This window comes from Gymnoscopelus braueri, assembly GCF_963280865.1.
Source record: "Gymnoscopelus braueri genome assembly, chromosome: 4".
Taxonomy (NCBI): Eukaryota; Metazoa; Chordata; class Actinopteri; order Myctophiformes; family Myctophidae; genus Gymnoscopelus; species Gymnoscopelus braueri.
The window spans coordinates 42,773,554-42,788,484 of record NC_137605.1 but is presented as its reverse complement, the minus strand read 5'-3'; the positions used below and the strand labels follow the sequence as shown (position 1 = coordinate 42,788,484).

The 14,931-nt window shown below is 42.5% G+C and overlaps 1 protein-coding gene across 18 annotated transcripts in view; it reads left to right on the top strand.

Moving 5' to 3' along the window:
* The window catches only part of ubr5 (ubiquitin protein ligase E3 component n-recognin 5), a 43,332-nt gene that overhangs the window by 9,567 nt on the left and 18,834 nt on the right, over nt 1-14,931 (top strand). For 16 of the 18 annotated variants that reach the window (XR_013933094.1, XR_013933095.1, XM_080427273.1 and 13 more), the window contains exons 7-26: nt 436-595; nt 866-1,015; nt 3,379-3,590; nt 3,808-3,924; nt 4,301-4,411; nt 5,201-5,355; nt 5,659-5,776; nt 5,962-6,146; nt 6,640-6,749; nt 7,257-7,369; nt 7,983-8,150; nt 8,902-9,013; nt 9,391-9,545; nt 9,641-9,838; nt 10,463-10,673; nt 11,842-11,968; nt 13,013-13,164; nt 13,480-13,575; nt 14,315-14,438; nt 14,652-14,749. Coding sequence is in view for 16 of the 18 variants with exons in the window: in XM_080427273.1 (XP_080283399.1) it covers nt 436-595; nt 866-1,015; nt 3,379-3,590; nt 3,808-3,924; nt 4,301-4,411; nt 5,201-5,355; nt 5,659-5,776; nt 5,962-6,146; nt 6,640-6,749; nt 7,257-7,369; nt 7,983-8,150; nt 8,902-9,013; nt 9,391-9,545; nt 9,641-9,838; nt 10,463-10,673; nt 11,842-11,968; nt 13,013-13,164; nt 13,480-13,575; nt 14,315-14,438; nt 14,652-14,749 (2,872 nt within the window). In the remaining 2 variants the exon portion in view is untranslated. The remainder of the gene's footprint in view (nt 1-435; nt 596-865; nt 1,016-3,378; nt 3,591-3,807; nt 3,925-4,300; nt 4,412-5,200; nt 5,356-5,658; nt 5,777-5,961; nt 6,147-6,639; nt 6,750-7,256; nt 7,370-7,982; nt 8,151-8,901; nt 9,014-9,390; nt 9,546-9,640; nt 9,839-10,462; nt 10,674-11,841; nt 11,969-13,012; nt 13,165-13,479; nt 13,576-14,314; nt 14,439-14,651; nt 14,750-14,931) is intronic. The other 2 variants (XM_080427280.1, XM_080427278.1) reach the window with 2 other exon arrangements.

The following is a 14,931-nucleotide window of genomic DNA, read 5'->3' as shown; positions in this document are numbered from 1 at the left end:
AGACATGTTAGTCTTATACTCGCATGACACCTCCACTGAAATGAAATACCTTTAATCTTTTTTCAAACCTTAGCCTCTGTGTTCTTGCAGCTTTTGTAGAGCTTAGGAGATAGAATAGATCATAATAAAAAAATCAGCTCAACTGTTGGGAAATTTAAAGCAGCTGCTATCTTTGCTTATGGGGTGTTACTAGCTTTTCTTTTGTGTTTTGCAAACTTGTGGAGCAAAATAGCCGCTCACAATGTGTTGCGATGTGCTATGAGCTTATAGATTGGCTGTTTTCAGCTAAGAGATTTGGTGTAGAGGGAGAAAAGATGGGGACCAAGTATAGACCGCTGAGAGACCGCGGTCAACAAAGTATAGGGTATAAGTGCTTAATGTCAAGGTTGCAGTATATGTGTGTATGAGGCTTATGTTGGGTTCCACTCCCCGCAGGCCCAAGTGGTCCTGCAGGGTAAGTCCAGGAGTGTGATCATCCGGGAGCTCCAGAGGACCAACCTGGATGTCAACCTTGCAGTCAACAACCTACTGAGTCGGGATGATGAAGATGGTGATGATGGAGATGATACAGCCAGCGAATCGTACCTGCCTGGAGGTTAGTTAAGAACATTGTGAAGCATTTCGGGAAATCCGTTACCTTACTTTCGGGGCTATGAAAGCAACCACAAAGCTAATTTCTTCCTGTATTAAAACCTACTTGGACATAAAGTGATTTTGATTACATAGGAATATGCCTAATATTGCCTATTATGCATTTTATTTTTGCTAATTTCCATCCAGAATAATTCTTGGTAAACACAGGGCATGAACAGCTACTAAGAAAAGAGTGTATTTTTATGATTCCTTATGTGTTTGTTCCTTGTAGAGGACCTGATGTCCCTGTTGGATGCCGACATCCACTCGGCTCATCCCAGTGTTATAATCGATGCCGACGCCATGTTCTCTGAGGACATCAGTTACTTCGGCTACCCTTCTTTCAGACGATCCTCGCTGTCTCGCCTGGGATCATCCAGAGGTAACTCATCAACTGTGGCCAGTGAAGGAAAGGCAGGAACATGGCGACAGTGTGGAGGGTTTTGTGTGTGTGTGGCGGAGGGAGGCATAGTTGAAACTACAAAACACAAATCTCAGCTAGGAGACATGCCCTACTATCCTCTGTTTGTCTGGGACATTTGATGACAATGTTTTAGGTATTTGCGTGTGTATTAAATGGCATGGGGCACTGGGGCAGTGGTGGAAGGAATGTCTAAAGGATGCTGATTGTTATTTCCTTGTGTCAATTATGTTTGTGCAGGGGAAGACTGTAAACTAAAATCATCCTGGGAATTTGTCCAAATTGACTTTACAAAAAAGAGAAATAAATACAAATATTAGAACATGCGGACAAAGCATGTCAATAAACTGACAGGCAGTTTTATGAAAGAAATACAAATTAAAGGGACCAGCTGGCTTATGAATTTAACTTTCATTGTTTAGTTCATGCCTGTGAGTATTGTTGCAGTGGATCTTTTGATTGTGTTGATGTAATGAACCAAGCTTGTGTCATACTGTCAAAGTAATATCTGCTGAACAGCTAGTGCCAGTGTCACAGAAATTGGTGACTATTGACACATTTGAAACCAGCAGATGCTGTTTTAATAGTCATCATTAATCTGATCAATGCCTGTAATATGAAAACCAGCCTGGTCACCCAAGATACATGAAACGATGAATGTTGATGGGATTTCATGCAGCCTCTGCTCCTGATGGAGTCACAAAATCGAGACCACTGGAGTCACAGACTTGGGTTGTTAACTGCTGGGACGTGTTGCTTTTTCACTGCGGTGTGCACTGGTGATAATTCCATACAGTCACAGCCCTAGGCCCACACTCGCTTTGCAAATCCTTTGCGACAAGAAATAAGAACGTGACACCATGTCACATTAAAAATGTATATTGGGCTTGCACTGTCTGCATTAATTGGCTGGTTCTGCTACATCCCATAAGGCAGAGGGACAGGAGCGTTGTAAATGGCTAGTTGATAGTGGGACGGTGATCCCTTAGCCTGGAGGGATGGTTGCACGGATAATTAATTAACAAAAATGACATACAGTAGTTTGTTAGGGTTGCACTCTAAAAGTTTATTTTAATAGTCAGTCGGAGACCCCTCAGTCGACAGAGAGTGTTCGGAGTTTTTTTTTGCTTGTTTTTTCCAGTTTAAAAGCGGAAAATCAGGGCTAGAAATATGATTACTTCAATCAATAGTTTAGCTTTCTGGTAGACTTCAAAATAAACCTGTGTTGTTAACTAAGATTAGAAATTTCAAATAATGTCAATAAAGTTGTCCTGATGCTGGTAGGAAATTAACAAAACATGAACTGCTGGAATAAACCCATGATCTTGGCTAAACTTAACTTATACCATATGAAAATCATGCGGTTGTGGTCTTTCACATTAACTTTTGACCTCTGTTGTAGCAGTAGTGGTGAGCCGTGTTATCTAATGCTGGCTACAGTAGCGTAGCGCTATAGAACTAAACGGTCTACTAGAGGTGCTCTGATCGGGTTTTTTGTGGCCGATCACCGCTTATTACCTTCTCCTGACGCCTGATCGGCCGATAACCATCACTGATCGGACGATGAATTTTGCAATTGAGGTCCTTGGTCTGCAGGCACTGTGCACAAGAAATATGATGCAGATACTGTAGGCCTGGTAGTTAGTGAGATTAGTGGCTGACCCACACACACACACACAAACCGACTGTCAAACAACTGACAACAGATGTTCAATATTCATGCCTGCTATCAGGATTAAATCATTGTGTGTTTCTTTACTTAGTGTTCAGTGAATATAGTTTGAGACAACATTTTATGTTATATATTATGTTGATAACTTCATATATTTCTGAATTTTATAGCAACACGTTAGTTTAGTTAAATCTTGTAGTTTGCCCGTTGTCTTCAATTCTTATACCTAGTTTTTATGTGAATGTTTGGTGTTGTGTACTGCATGGCTGTAGTACGTACTGTGAGCCCTCTGAGAAAGGCCCGCTATGTCTTCCTGTTTTATCAGAGACCCTCTAACAACTATTCTTAAGAAACAAAACTTACCTATTCCACTCTTAGCACAACATGCATGCCTTTTTTTCTGTCTATCCACTTCCTCCTCTACCTCGCATTTTCACATGTGAGTGTGCAGACAGACTCACACACCGGTATAATTTAGATTCCCCACTCTCAATCTGTAGTGCTGAAATTTGATTTGTATTACTTTGATCATTTCTAAAAAAAGATATTAAAAAAAATATCTATCTCTATCTACTCTTAAAAATCTGTTCACGGGTCTTTCCCAGAGAGTGGCTTACTTTTATCCCACTGGTGTGACCTTATTGCATACCAGTTCTCCTTCTTCCCTTAGAGCGCGACTCAGAGCTGTTGCGCGAGCGTGAATCGGTGTTGAGGTTACGAGAGAGGCGGTGGTTGGATGGGGCCTCGTTCGACACAGAGCGAGGCTCCACCAGCCGCGAGGGTGAGCCCAGCCTGGACAAGAAGAGCATCCCGGTGCAGAGCCCAGTCTCCTTGGGAGAGGAACTCCAGTGGTGGCCTGACAAGGTGGGAGCATAAGAACGAACTATGTGTTCACCGTGCTGTAGATTCGTTGATAAATAGTGCTTAATGGATGCTACATGTCGTTAGTGAATTATTACACTCATCTCCTGAAGCCAGGATTTGGATTTATTTCACTCATCTCCTGAAGCCAGGATTTGGATATGTTTGGAAAGTTTTTCTAGCAGCACATTTCACTGAGATGTTGTAATTGATTCCCCAGGATGGTGTGAAGTTTGTGAGCATTGGGGCCTTGTACTCTGAGCTGGTAGCCGTCAGCTCTAAAGGAGAACTCTACCAGTGGAAATGGAGCGAACCTGAACCCTACAGAAACGCACAGGTGGGAGAATTGTATATATTTTGGCAGAATGACACTAACAAAATTAAGTGAAGAAGAGTAAGACAAATATGAGGAAAAAGCAATATCTAGTTACTAAGACAAAGAGGCTGGTTATATGCTCTAGGCCAGACCTATTCGATTAGCCAGAGATTGTGTAGCTCTAAATGTGTAGAAGTTCTTCCTGAGAGATGGAGTGGTATATTACTCCAGATGTCTGCCTGTATGTGCTGCACTCTTCTGTAGCCTGCAGAGTCTCTTTGGCCATATGTTTGGCAGTCATCGTCAGTTGGCTAGGAAGCACAAATAGCTTAGGGGCTAATCTCCCTTTATATTGAAGAGTCGCTGAATCAGTTCTTCCTGTCATTTGTCCCCACAGAACCCTTCTATTCATCACCCCCGTGTCTCTTTCCTGGGTCTGGCTAACGAGAAGATCACTCTGTTGTCCGCCAACAGCATCAGAGCCACCGTAGCCACAGAGACCAACAAGGTAACCTATTGCTTATATAATCTTTTTTGACGTAACTATAATTCTGTTTATTTAAAAATGTTCTGCTCTGCTGGTGACATTAGGTGATCACAACTTCATTATCAGATTAGGAAATCAAAATATATGTAACTAGAAAGGTGAATTTGGGGAAATTGGAAGTGTGGTTGCCTTGATCACATCAATGCCATCGGGACCCGAGGAATCCGCCGGGAGACGTTGTGTTGGAGGCCAAAAAACATGAGATTCAAATTTGGTGCAAAAATCCAGTTTTTGCATCAAATGGTTACATTTTGGAAATGCATGCACTTTCATGGAAAATAGGCCCCTCCCACTAACTTCTGTAGCCTATTACGGGACTATCAAAATTCCGCCTAGAATATGTTTATCACATAGGTCCAGAGATCGTGTGTGCAATGTTTTGTGAGATTTGGACAAAATCTGTAGGAGGAGCAAAAAGTTTGCGGAAAATCTATACAGACGCAAATGGGTGTGGCCTATAGGGGGAGTTGCATCATGATTCAGGGAATCATGGGGAAATGATTTTGATTCAAGAGTTATAGGCCTAAACGTAAAGTGGGCTGTTACAGCGCTTCACTTGTTCACTTGTTATAGGCCGTTGAAAATAGCATGTCTCGCCAAAAATACACAGGAGGCGAGATGCAGGCGATTTCCCAAATACGTTAACCAGGAAGTGAATGGAGCAGTAAATCTTGGGATCACGTGATCTCCTGGTTCTGCGTGCATCATGTATACTTAATTCAAGTATACATACTTGTTTGTGTTCCACAGGTAGCGACTTGGGTGGACGACACACTGAGCACAGTTGCCTCCAAACTGGAACACAGCACCCAGACCTTCCCTGAGCTGCAGGGGGAGCGCATTGTGTCACTGCACTCCTGTGCTCTCTATACTTGTGCCCAGCTGGAGAGTAGCCTCTATTGGTGGTGAGTAAGGACATGGTTTTGTTACATAGCTAGCCCGATGAGAAATGTAATTCTGTAGCCCAAGACTGGGGGAAATAAATCAAAACTGTATATGGTCTAGAAAGGAATTCTCGTTCATGTTCATGTTGGCCTATTATTAGTTTCATTCTGTCTGAAACAGATAATGGGTCTTTGGTCCCTTATCATTCATTGAAGAGTGCTATAGCTGTGGCCCTGGAATAATCTCCCTATATTTAGACATTAAACACTGAAGAATTGCTAAGGCAAAGCCATGCTTTTACAATTCACTGGTTGTATCCACAGGGGAGTTGTGCCTTTTAGTCAACGGAAAAAGATGCTTGAAAAGGCTAGAGCCAAGAACAAGAAGCCAAAGTCCAGTGCTGGCATCTCCTCCATACCCAACATCACCGTGGGAACACAGGTAAAATGGCAACAATTAAAATATATATTTACTTTTCACCGTTTACTCCTGTATGTTTTGCTAGCCTGTGAGCGTTGAGATGTTTCCTTTGTTTGTGTTTCTAGTCAGGGTCCTGGCTCAGCACTTCACAAAAAAACATGTTGCTGGCTTGACTTTGACAGCCAATTGTTTTGTTCCTTCCTTAGGTGTGCTTGAGGAATAACCCCCTCTATCATGCTGGTGCAGTGGCCTTTTCTGTCAATGCTGGGATCCCCAAGGTGGGCGTCCTGTTAGAGTCTGTCTGGAACATGAATGACAGCTGCAGGTTCCAGCTGCGCTCGCCAGAGAGCCTCAAGAACATGGAAAAGACTACTAAGACCCAGGAAATCAAGTAGGTACCCCTATAATGAGAAAACAAACGGAAATACATGCTTGGGTTTGAAATTGTTGAATTGAAAATGGAAGCAGCGCATCATGAGAGATGCGTACGACAGAGATGAGACATGCATGTAAATGGAGCTGGTGTTTCTATTCCAAGTTGCATGTATGTAAAACACATCTGAAATTGATCTGGTGGAGACTAGTTATATATATTAGATCTGTTAGCACTACTGTGAACAGAAGAAACATTTGTCAGCTGAACAACTGAACCTCGTCTGACTTGGATTGATGTTCTTCTGCTAAGCCTATTTTTTTTACATGACATACATTAGCCTCTCCTTGCTCCCTTATTGACCCCTAGTATATAGTTCCCTCCTTCACTCTACAATTAAAGTAATTTGTTTGCAACCAAGTTGGTGTATAATGACCTGGTGTTTATTCTGCGTTAAGCTTTGATAACCTAGAATGAAAAATCTAACAATCCTGTTTCCTCCCTCCCTTAGAACGGAGAGCAAGCCAGAGTTGGTGAAGACTGAGATGGGTCCACCTCCCTCCCCAGCATCCACCTGCAGTGATACCTCTTCCATTGCTAGCAGTGCCTCGCTGCCCTACAGTATGTCATCCTCTCTCTCCTGCACTCTCCAGCTCTGTTGCGTTCTGTCTTGCTGTCTCACAGACACGGAACCCAGTTTCTCTTCTCTATACTCTCCATGACTCCTTTGACTTTGAAACAGATGGCACAGTCTTTTATCAGCTCGTACTGTACATCCGGCCAGGTCATTGCACATCTGTTTGTGCTGTCAGTTGTTCTTTTACAACCTCTTATCATGTCAAGCATATGGCAAGATGCAGATATTGATAAAGGGGTATTTAGTGCAAACTTTCCTTGTTTAGCCACATTCCCAAGTATAGCTTTTAAACAACTGTATTTTAGTTAACACTCATAATTTTACTCGTACAGAAGATGTAACAAATAAAGACATTTTGAACCTAAAGCTGTCATGTATGTATTTCATCAGCTCAGCTGTGTGAATGTGGTAAATGGTCCTGAACGTGTTTACATGTCCCAACGCTAATCTGTGCTGGACATAATGGAATAACAGTGTTGTTGTACTTACAGAACGAAGGCGCTCCACCCCAGCTCCCAAAGAGGAGGAGAAGGTGAACGAGGAGCAGTGGCCTCTCAGGGAGGTGGTGTTTGTGGAGGATGTTAAGAATGTCCCTGTAGGAAAGGTTGGTGCAAATAGATAAACTTAAGTTATAACAGTAGTTTGTGGTAGTAGTAATGTAATAGATTGTAATGTGGCTTGCTTGGCTTTTTCGTATCTATGGGTGCTGTGGGTATTCGCCTCTGGTCTTTATTATGTGACTTTTCTAGTAAGACATTTTTAATCAACAATGTTTTATAATAAGTATTTATTTTCCCCAATTTAGTGGTTATACTAATTCTCCCCATGTGTATAGTCCTTGTCATTGCCAACCCCTATATGTTGGTCTTGGGGAAGATGTAGACAACCATGTCTCCTCTGATACACAACCCAAGCTGCTTCTTATCACCTGACAGTGAGGAGTTTCAACGAGAGGGTGTAATGCGTTCAAAAGTATACGCTATCCCTCCCAATTTCACTCCCTGCTACCAGCCTGTAGAGTAAGTAGTGCAGTGACAGAGATCGCCCTCCCCTGCCGTCTTTCCGCCTGCGAACTATTGGGTTTGTTGGAGCGCCCGGCCAAGCCGGAGGCACCGTGAAGGAATCGTACCCCAATCTCCACAATGTGGCAGGCACTTTAACCTAGCAATACCCGCATGCCCAAGACTAATTTTGTTTGTCTCCATTTTGCCTCCAAGGTGTTAAAAGTGGATGGTGCATATGTTGCTGTGAGGTTTCCAGGGGCATCCAGCAGCATGAGCAGCCAGAGCGCTGCTGCTGCTGCCGCTGCAGCTGCTGCACCTACAGACTCTGACCCGTCCTCATTACTGCAGGACTGTAGGCTCCTCAGAATAGATGAGCTACAGGTATGAGTACAATTACACACGTAGAAACTTACAGACAGACAGACAGACAGGACATGTATGTACAGTACATACAGACGGGTGACAAAGGAAAAACCAACAAAAAGTGTCTCAGTAAAGTGTTTGGCCGCCAGAACCTTGCCATAGAGTGTACACGTCTCTGGAACTCGAGTGGAGGGATGAAACACCAATCTAACAAAAAAGATCCTCATTTAGTGTTTCCAACACAATTGGATTGAGATCTGGTGACTGAAGGCCACAGCATATGAACCCTGTCACTGTAGGGGTCAAGCATTCAGGCCCATACCATTCACTTGGTGTATGCCACACACACACACACTCGTCCACTTGTTGAGAATATGGTGAATAATGACTGACTTTCATAGTCTGATTGTTTCATGGTATTAGTCGGATTGTTTTTCTCTTGCCATCTTGATTCAAAATCAAGTAAAGTGGGCATATTCCGCCTTTTTATTCATGCCACAGAGTATATGTTAATTGTAACATACGTGATGCAGTACACCTGTATGAAAGCATCTGTATTCGTTATGTTTCTCCACTCATTTATTCAAGTATTTCCATTAATATGTCACCCGCCTGTATGCATTTACATATATAGTTAGTCATAAGCATTGAACAAAGACTTGGTTAAGATCAGAATGAAATGCTCCAACAGAATAAGCCACTGCAGCTGTGAAAGTAGTTGAATATCTGACATTAATATTGTGTTATGTTTGCTCCCCACCTTGCTCAGGTGGTAAAAACAGGTGGAACTCCTAAAGTTCCAGATTGCTTTCAGCGCACACCTAAAAAGCTCTGCATTCCTGAGAAAGCTGAGATTCTGGCTGTGAATGTTGACTCCAAAGGTATGTCACTTCCAACTAAATGTTTTCTGAAACATTCTCGCTCATGCACAGGATGGTCTTGAATAAAAAGGGCAAATCCATGGGGATTCTCAAAAGCAATATTTGAACTAGGGATGTCACGGTATGCAGCCTTACCGGGTGTTCGGGCACACACAGACTACACCGATTTTATATAGTTTTATTATTAATGGGGGCTTCCAATGTTGACAATATATTTATGAAAGTAATTAAAGTGGGCTATGCAGTGTTAACTGGTGTTGACATGCATTTATTAACCATTGGGAAATTTCCCACACCGTGACAACCCTAATTTGAACGAATGAAATGAAAAGCACTTGGAAAACAAATCCATCGCTTGCTCTCTCTCTCCCTCCCAGGAGTCCACGCAGTTCTGAAAACTGGTAACTGGGTAAGATACTGTATCTTTGACCTGGCCACAGGCAAAGCTGAGCAGGAGAATAACTTCCCCACCAGTAACCTGGCCTTCTTGGGGCAGAGTGAGCGTAATGTGGCTATCTTCACTGCCGGCCAGGTGAGCTGACCAACATTGTGAATTACAGAAGGGCCACTTGACATGTTCTAGAGAACATCCCTGTCTTTAATGGACTATTGATGTGCTTTTTCCAGGAGTCACCCATCATTCTCCGAGATGGAAACGGAACAATCTACCCCATGGCTAAAGACTGCATGGGTGGAATACGAGATCCTGATTGGCTGGATCTGCCACCCATTGCCAGCTTAGGAATGGGGGTGCACTCCCTTGCCAACCTCCCCTCTAACTCTACCATTAAAAAGAAAGCTGCTATAATCATCATGGCTGTTGAGGTAAATGCCACACGCCATAGAGTAGACATCATGTGACGAATGGTTTTGGACGTAAAATTGAGTGTTGTGGGATAGACATTTTATTATCACAAATCAAAGCAATTTGTTTTTTTTTAATCTGAAACAATTAAAATATAGCTTACGGTACGAGTCAGTTTCTTTTGTCACATCACAGTCTTACAAGTGTAAAGCAGTGGGTGAAATTCTTCTTTCTGTGGGCGCTCCACTGTTTTGGAAGTATTCTGTGAGAAGGTAGAGTGAGAGCAAAGGGAAGATATAGAAAATGGTTAAATAGGAAAAATAATTATACAAATATACAGATGGAGTATGTGAAAGCAGATACTTAATATTTAGGACGTTCGCATCATGTAGGACGTTAGCATCATATGCAGGTGTGTACATGTTTTTTAAACATTAGCATATGCAGGTGAAGAAAAGATTAGCAGGTACAATGTATCTTAAGGTGCTGTTTCCAGTTCCAAAAAACACCACATATTCCCATGGTTAAAAACCACCTCAGGCAGGTGGTGTTCATGCCGGTTGGAAACTGTTCAGAAATCGTATGTTCAGGCATTTGATACTGATACTCGTCACTAAATGATGATACTTCTTTGGTTGTTGCAGAAGCAAACATTAATGCAGCACGTACTCCGCTGTGACTATGAGGCATGTCGGCAGTACCTAGTGAACCTGGAGCAGGCCTTCCTATTGGACCAGAGCGGCCAGGCCCTTGGAGCCCTTCTGGGCCACCGTTGTGACGGCAACCGCAACATTCTCCATGCTGCCGTCTCTGTCTGCTTCCCTGTTAGCAACAAGGAGACAAAGGAGGAGGAAGGTAGGCTAGAACAGGGTCCAACATTAAGGATTTCTCCTACTTGCCCCATAAAAAAATCTACTGCGTAGGGGGTATCGTTGCCAGCAGTGTCGCATAGATTTCTCTCACAATATATATCAACTTCATTTCCTGTTGTGTGTAAAACGTTACAGAACAATAGTTTCTTAACAAATAAAAGATCATATCTAATCGTAGATGAGAATTGGTTCCAACTATTAACTTATTTGAAGCATGGACAGGTAAAGGCAATGTGCCATAAATTGAGCCTCTTAAATCAAACGGTAGTCATTTCAGATCAGTACTGCTGCTTTAACAGACTCAGCATTACCTGCAAATGACATATGAGATGAGACACACACGGGTGCCTACAATGGAGAGAGCGCCATCACTCGGGGTAAGGGAGAACGGTGTACTGCAGCCCAGCCCATAGAAGCCACTGAATTGAACTGTAATTTCGCCTGCTTTTAAAATAATCCTACATGAACTGTAGACTATGTTGATTTGAATAAGAATATGTTTCCAAATGTATTGGGTGTCTTTGTCAACATATCGTTTTTTCATAAATTGTTTTTTAATTTGCTACTTCAATGGGTTACCCATAATGTTAACACAGCTGAGGGGTGACGGCAGACAGACAAGTTGACATATTTCAGTGACATCACTGTCTTTACGAGTGACGACTTTGAAGAGGGGAATTCTACGTATATTGTTAGTAGAATATTGTGGATTGTATATTGCGATGGCAGTTATGTCAAATTAAAAAGGACAAATCAAACAAATGGGACACCAAAAAAATCACTACAGCCTCAGTAATCAACCAGTGAAACTACGGTATTTTACGGTGCCACTCATATGGATTGCATTGACAGCTGCATTACACCGTTCTCCCTTAACCTGTGTGGCGACGCTGTCTCGATAGTGGGCGTGCATTTATAGTCGCCTGTGTGTCTCTATGCAAATCTGCAAGCTAACATATGGCATTGACTTGCATGTCAGTTTGTAGATGTTGAAGATATTGTTTGCGCGCGCATGCTGTATACTCGTGCACAACCTGACCAAACTGTAGCGAACGTAGTGTAGTTCACAGTGAATTTGTGATAAAATAATGGGGACCATGGGGGGGAAAACACTTTGTTCCACGGTAACACTGGCTCCTCTGTCATTCCAGAAGCTGAGCGGTCAGAGCGGAACACGTTCGCAGAGCGTCTGTCTGCCGTGGAGGCCATTGCCAATGCCATCTCTGTTGTCTCCAGCAACAGCTCTGGAAATAGGACAGGCTCCTCCAGTAGCAGAGGGTAAGTAACTGGTTAAACTGAGAAGCAAAAGTTATGTCACTGTTATAATTTGCAGAACAGCAAATAGGTTATTGTCGAATCACAAATAATATAGTCGACCATAAATACTTCCCTATGTAATTTGTAGTAGAGGTCACTCTACAGTTATCCTGGTCACTTTGTAGAATCTGTTTGTTCATATTATATTATCTCGGATCCCGGGTCTGTTTATCATTATTTGTTGTGTAATACCCGAGTGGATCTGAGAAGACCCATATTCATCTGATCAGGAGAGAAAAGTATCAAGTGCAGCATGATGATTAGGCTGACCTGGGATCAGATATCTGCAGTGCTAAATAAGGGGGGAAAAGTGAGGTGTGTGCCCATGGCGTGTGTGTAATCACGGCTTGGTTCTTCACAGAGATGAAGACATGGTATTTCATTCTCTTATTTTAGGCTGCTGCATAGCAACTATAGATTATATTATGGCGTAGCCTAATAAGTGGCATTTACTGGTAGAACAGTAGGATACATTTCACGTGTCCATTAGAGTTCGGGTGTGTCATTTTGGACCTGTGAGAAGCTCTGTAGCTCTTATTCGGAGAAAGGCATTCTGAAAGTATACTCCAGCTTAACAATTCATTTTTAGATTTTCCTCTTAACAATTAGCAAACCATAGTCTCACAGTCTTGGTTGCCATGGCATTAGACGTGTTCACTTAGAGCTTTATTTTTTTTAATCTTATTATAAAAACTGTGAACCTAAGCTGTTAATCATGCTAATTTATGCGTTTGAGATCGGCTCTTTGCATAACTGTAGTCCAGGTTTCCAGAAGGTGGCATACTTCTACTTTCCTGTAGGCCACCGACAGCAGATTTGAATGGGAAACGCATGACACCTTTCCTGTTCATGTTTCCTGTTCAAATCTGCTGCTGAGCCAATCAAGCGAAGCTATGGGAAAATTAACCGGGTATGCCACCTTCTGGAAACCCGGGACTACAGTTAATGCACAGAGCCTATTTTTGCTTAGTCCGATCGCTTCATTTGTTTGTCTCATGTCTCCAGGCTTCGTTTGAGAGAAATGATGCGTCGGTCTCTTAGAGCAGCTGGCCTCGGCCGCCACGAGTCTGGTCCTTCCTCCAGTGACCATCAGGACCCTGTCTCACCACCTATTGCCCCTCCCAGCTGGGTGCCTGACCCCCCACCAATGGACCCCGGTCAGTACACTGAACCTAACAAGCTAGCTAGTTCACTATTCACACAAGATTGTATATAAGGGTTCTTCTTTTTTTTCTTTTAAGTAGACTAGACACTTTGTTTAGATGGACGGTTAACTAAACTTAAAGGATGTTGGTGGAGATTAGTTACTGGTGGGATTAGATTTGAGTCAGCGACGAGTCCAAATGGGTGTGAAGTTGGAGAACCATTCAGTCATGGACATGGGTTTAAGGAGTGGTTCAATTGTTGAGATTAGGGCAGTAATATGCCCCCTGAAAGTACCCAGAATAACATTCATTTTACTTTCCTGTCAGATGGGGACATTGACTTCATTCTAGCTCCAGCTGTGGGCTCTCTTACCACTGCATCCACTGGGACCAGCCAAGGACCCAGCACCTCCACCATACCAGGTAAGATAGCACTTTGACTCTGGATGGACATTTTCACAGCCAGTCTTAATTGGATTTAGAAAATGGAGAAAGTACTTGTGTAAACTGGGTCTCCTTTGGTGTTTTCTATCAGAGAAGATGTTGAATCTTTATTTATTACAGTAGAAGCTGTGAGGAAGAACAGACTTGTGTAATAGTTATATCATTACAACTAGTTCTACCAGCCTGACCGATATATCAGTCTGGCAGATTATTTATTATTTGCCATTATTTGCCTTTTTTGACATCATCTGTATTGAAGTATTGTAGCTGGGGTGTCCTGATTTTTAACCACTTTTAACCTGGCCATGTCATTACAGGCTAAAACAAATCTGATCCACAAACTCACAACGCATTGCTTGTGAGCTTGTAGATCAGCCAGTTTTGAACATGTCTGAATAAGACTTATAATGTTCAGTTTGTGTTTACTTTTTATCTATCAAACATTATTTGTTTACTTATTTGTTTACTTTGAATTTTTTCAATTTGAGAACATTTAACTATGAGTTGAGTTTGTAAGTGATTAGAAAATGTTGCAATTTTTAACAAGATATTGGTCAAAACACTGGTTACCTTTCCAAAATCAGGATTGGCATCTGACTCAAATCTGGCATTGGTCGGCCCCAAGTATTTATTGGATTTATAGAATGGAAGGTATTCCACCTGTTCTAAAAACCTAAAGAGATATCTAGTGTATGCTGTCTTCTCTGACTCTGACCAGGCCCGTCCTCTGAGCCATCTGTGGTTGAATCTAAAGACAGGAAGGCCAACGCCCACCTCATTCTCAAGCTGATGTGTGACAGCATTGTCCTGAGGCCACATCTACGAGAGCTGCTCTCCGCTAAGTATGACTCTTCATTTATGGATGAAGCCATTTATCTCATTTGAAGACAACCGATGTGTCATCCTTTTTAAATAAAACAGAACGGATAGCTACTCTTCTTTCCCTAGAGATGCCAGTTTGATTTTCCATCTGCAGCAGATGGCCCTGTGTTCTTTTTTTTCTTCTCCCTCCTTTTATTTTGCACTCACCTTTCTTCCTGTGTGTTATTTGACAGGGATGCCCGTGGAATGACCCCATTCATGCTGGCAGTCAGTGGGAGAGCTTATCCTGCAGCCATCACCGTTCTAGAGGCTGCTCAGAAAATGGCCAAAGGTATGTCATTGTCACTCAGTGGCTCTCTGCTGTGATCTAGATTGGTATTTGGTGGGGGGGGACTTGGTTATTGTGCTTGTATAGCTGTTGAATTCATGCTTCGCAAAGTATTAAAATTAAATTGAGTCTGGGGTTCCGATACTGGAGGCAAGGTTAACAGCAGTGCAATGGAAAGAAAAGTG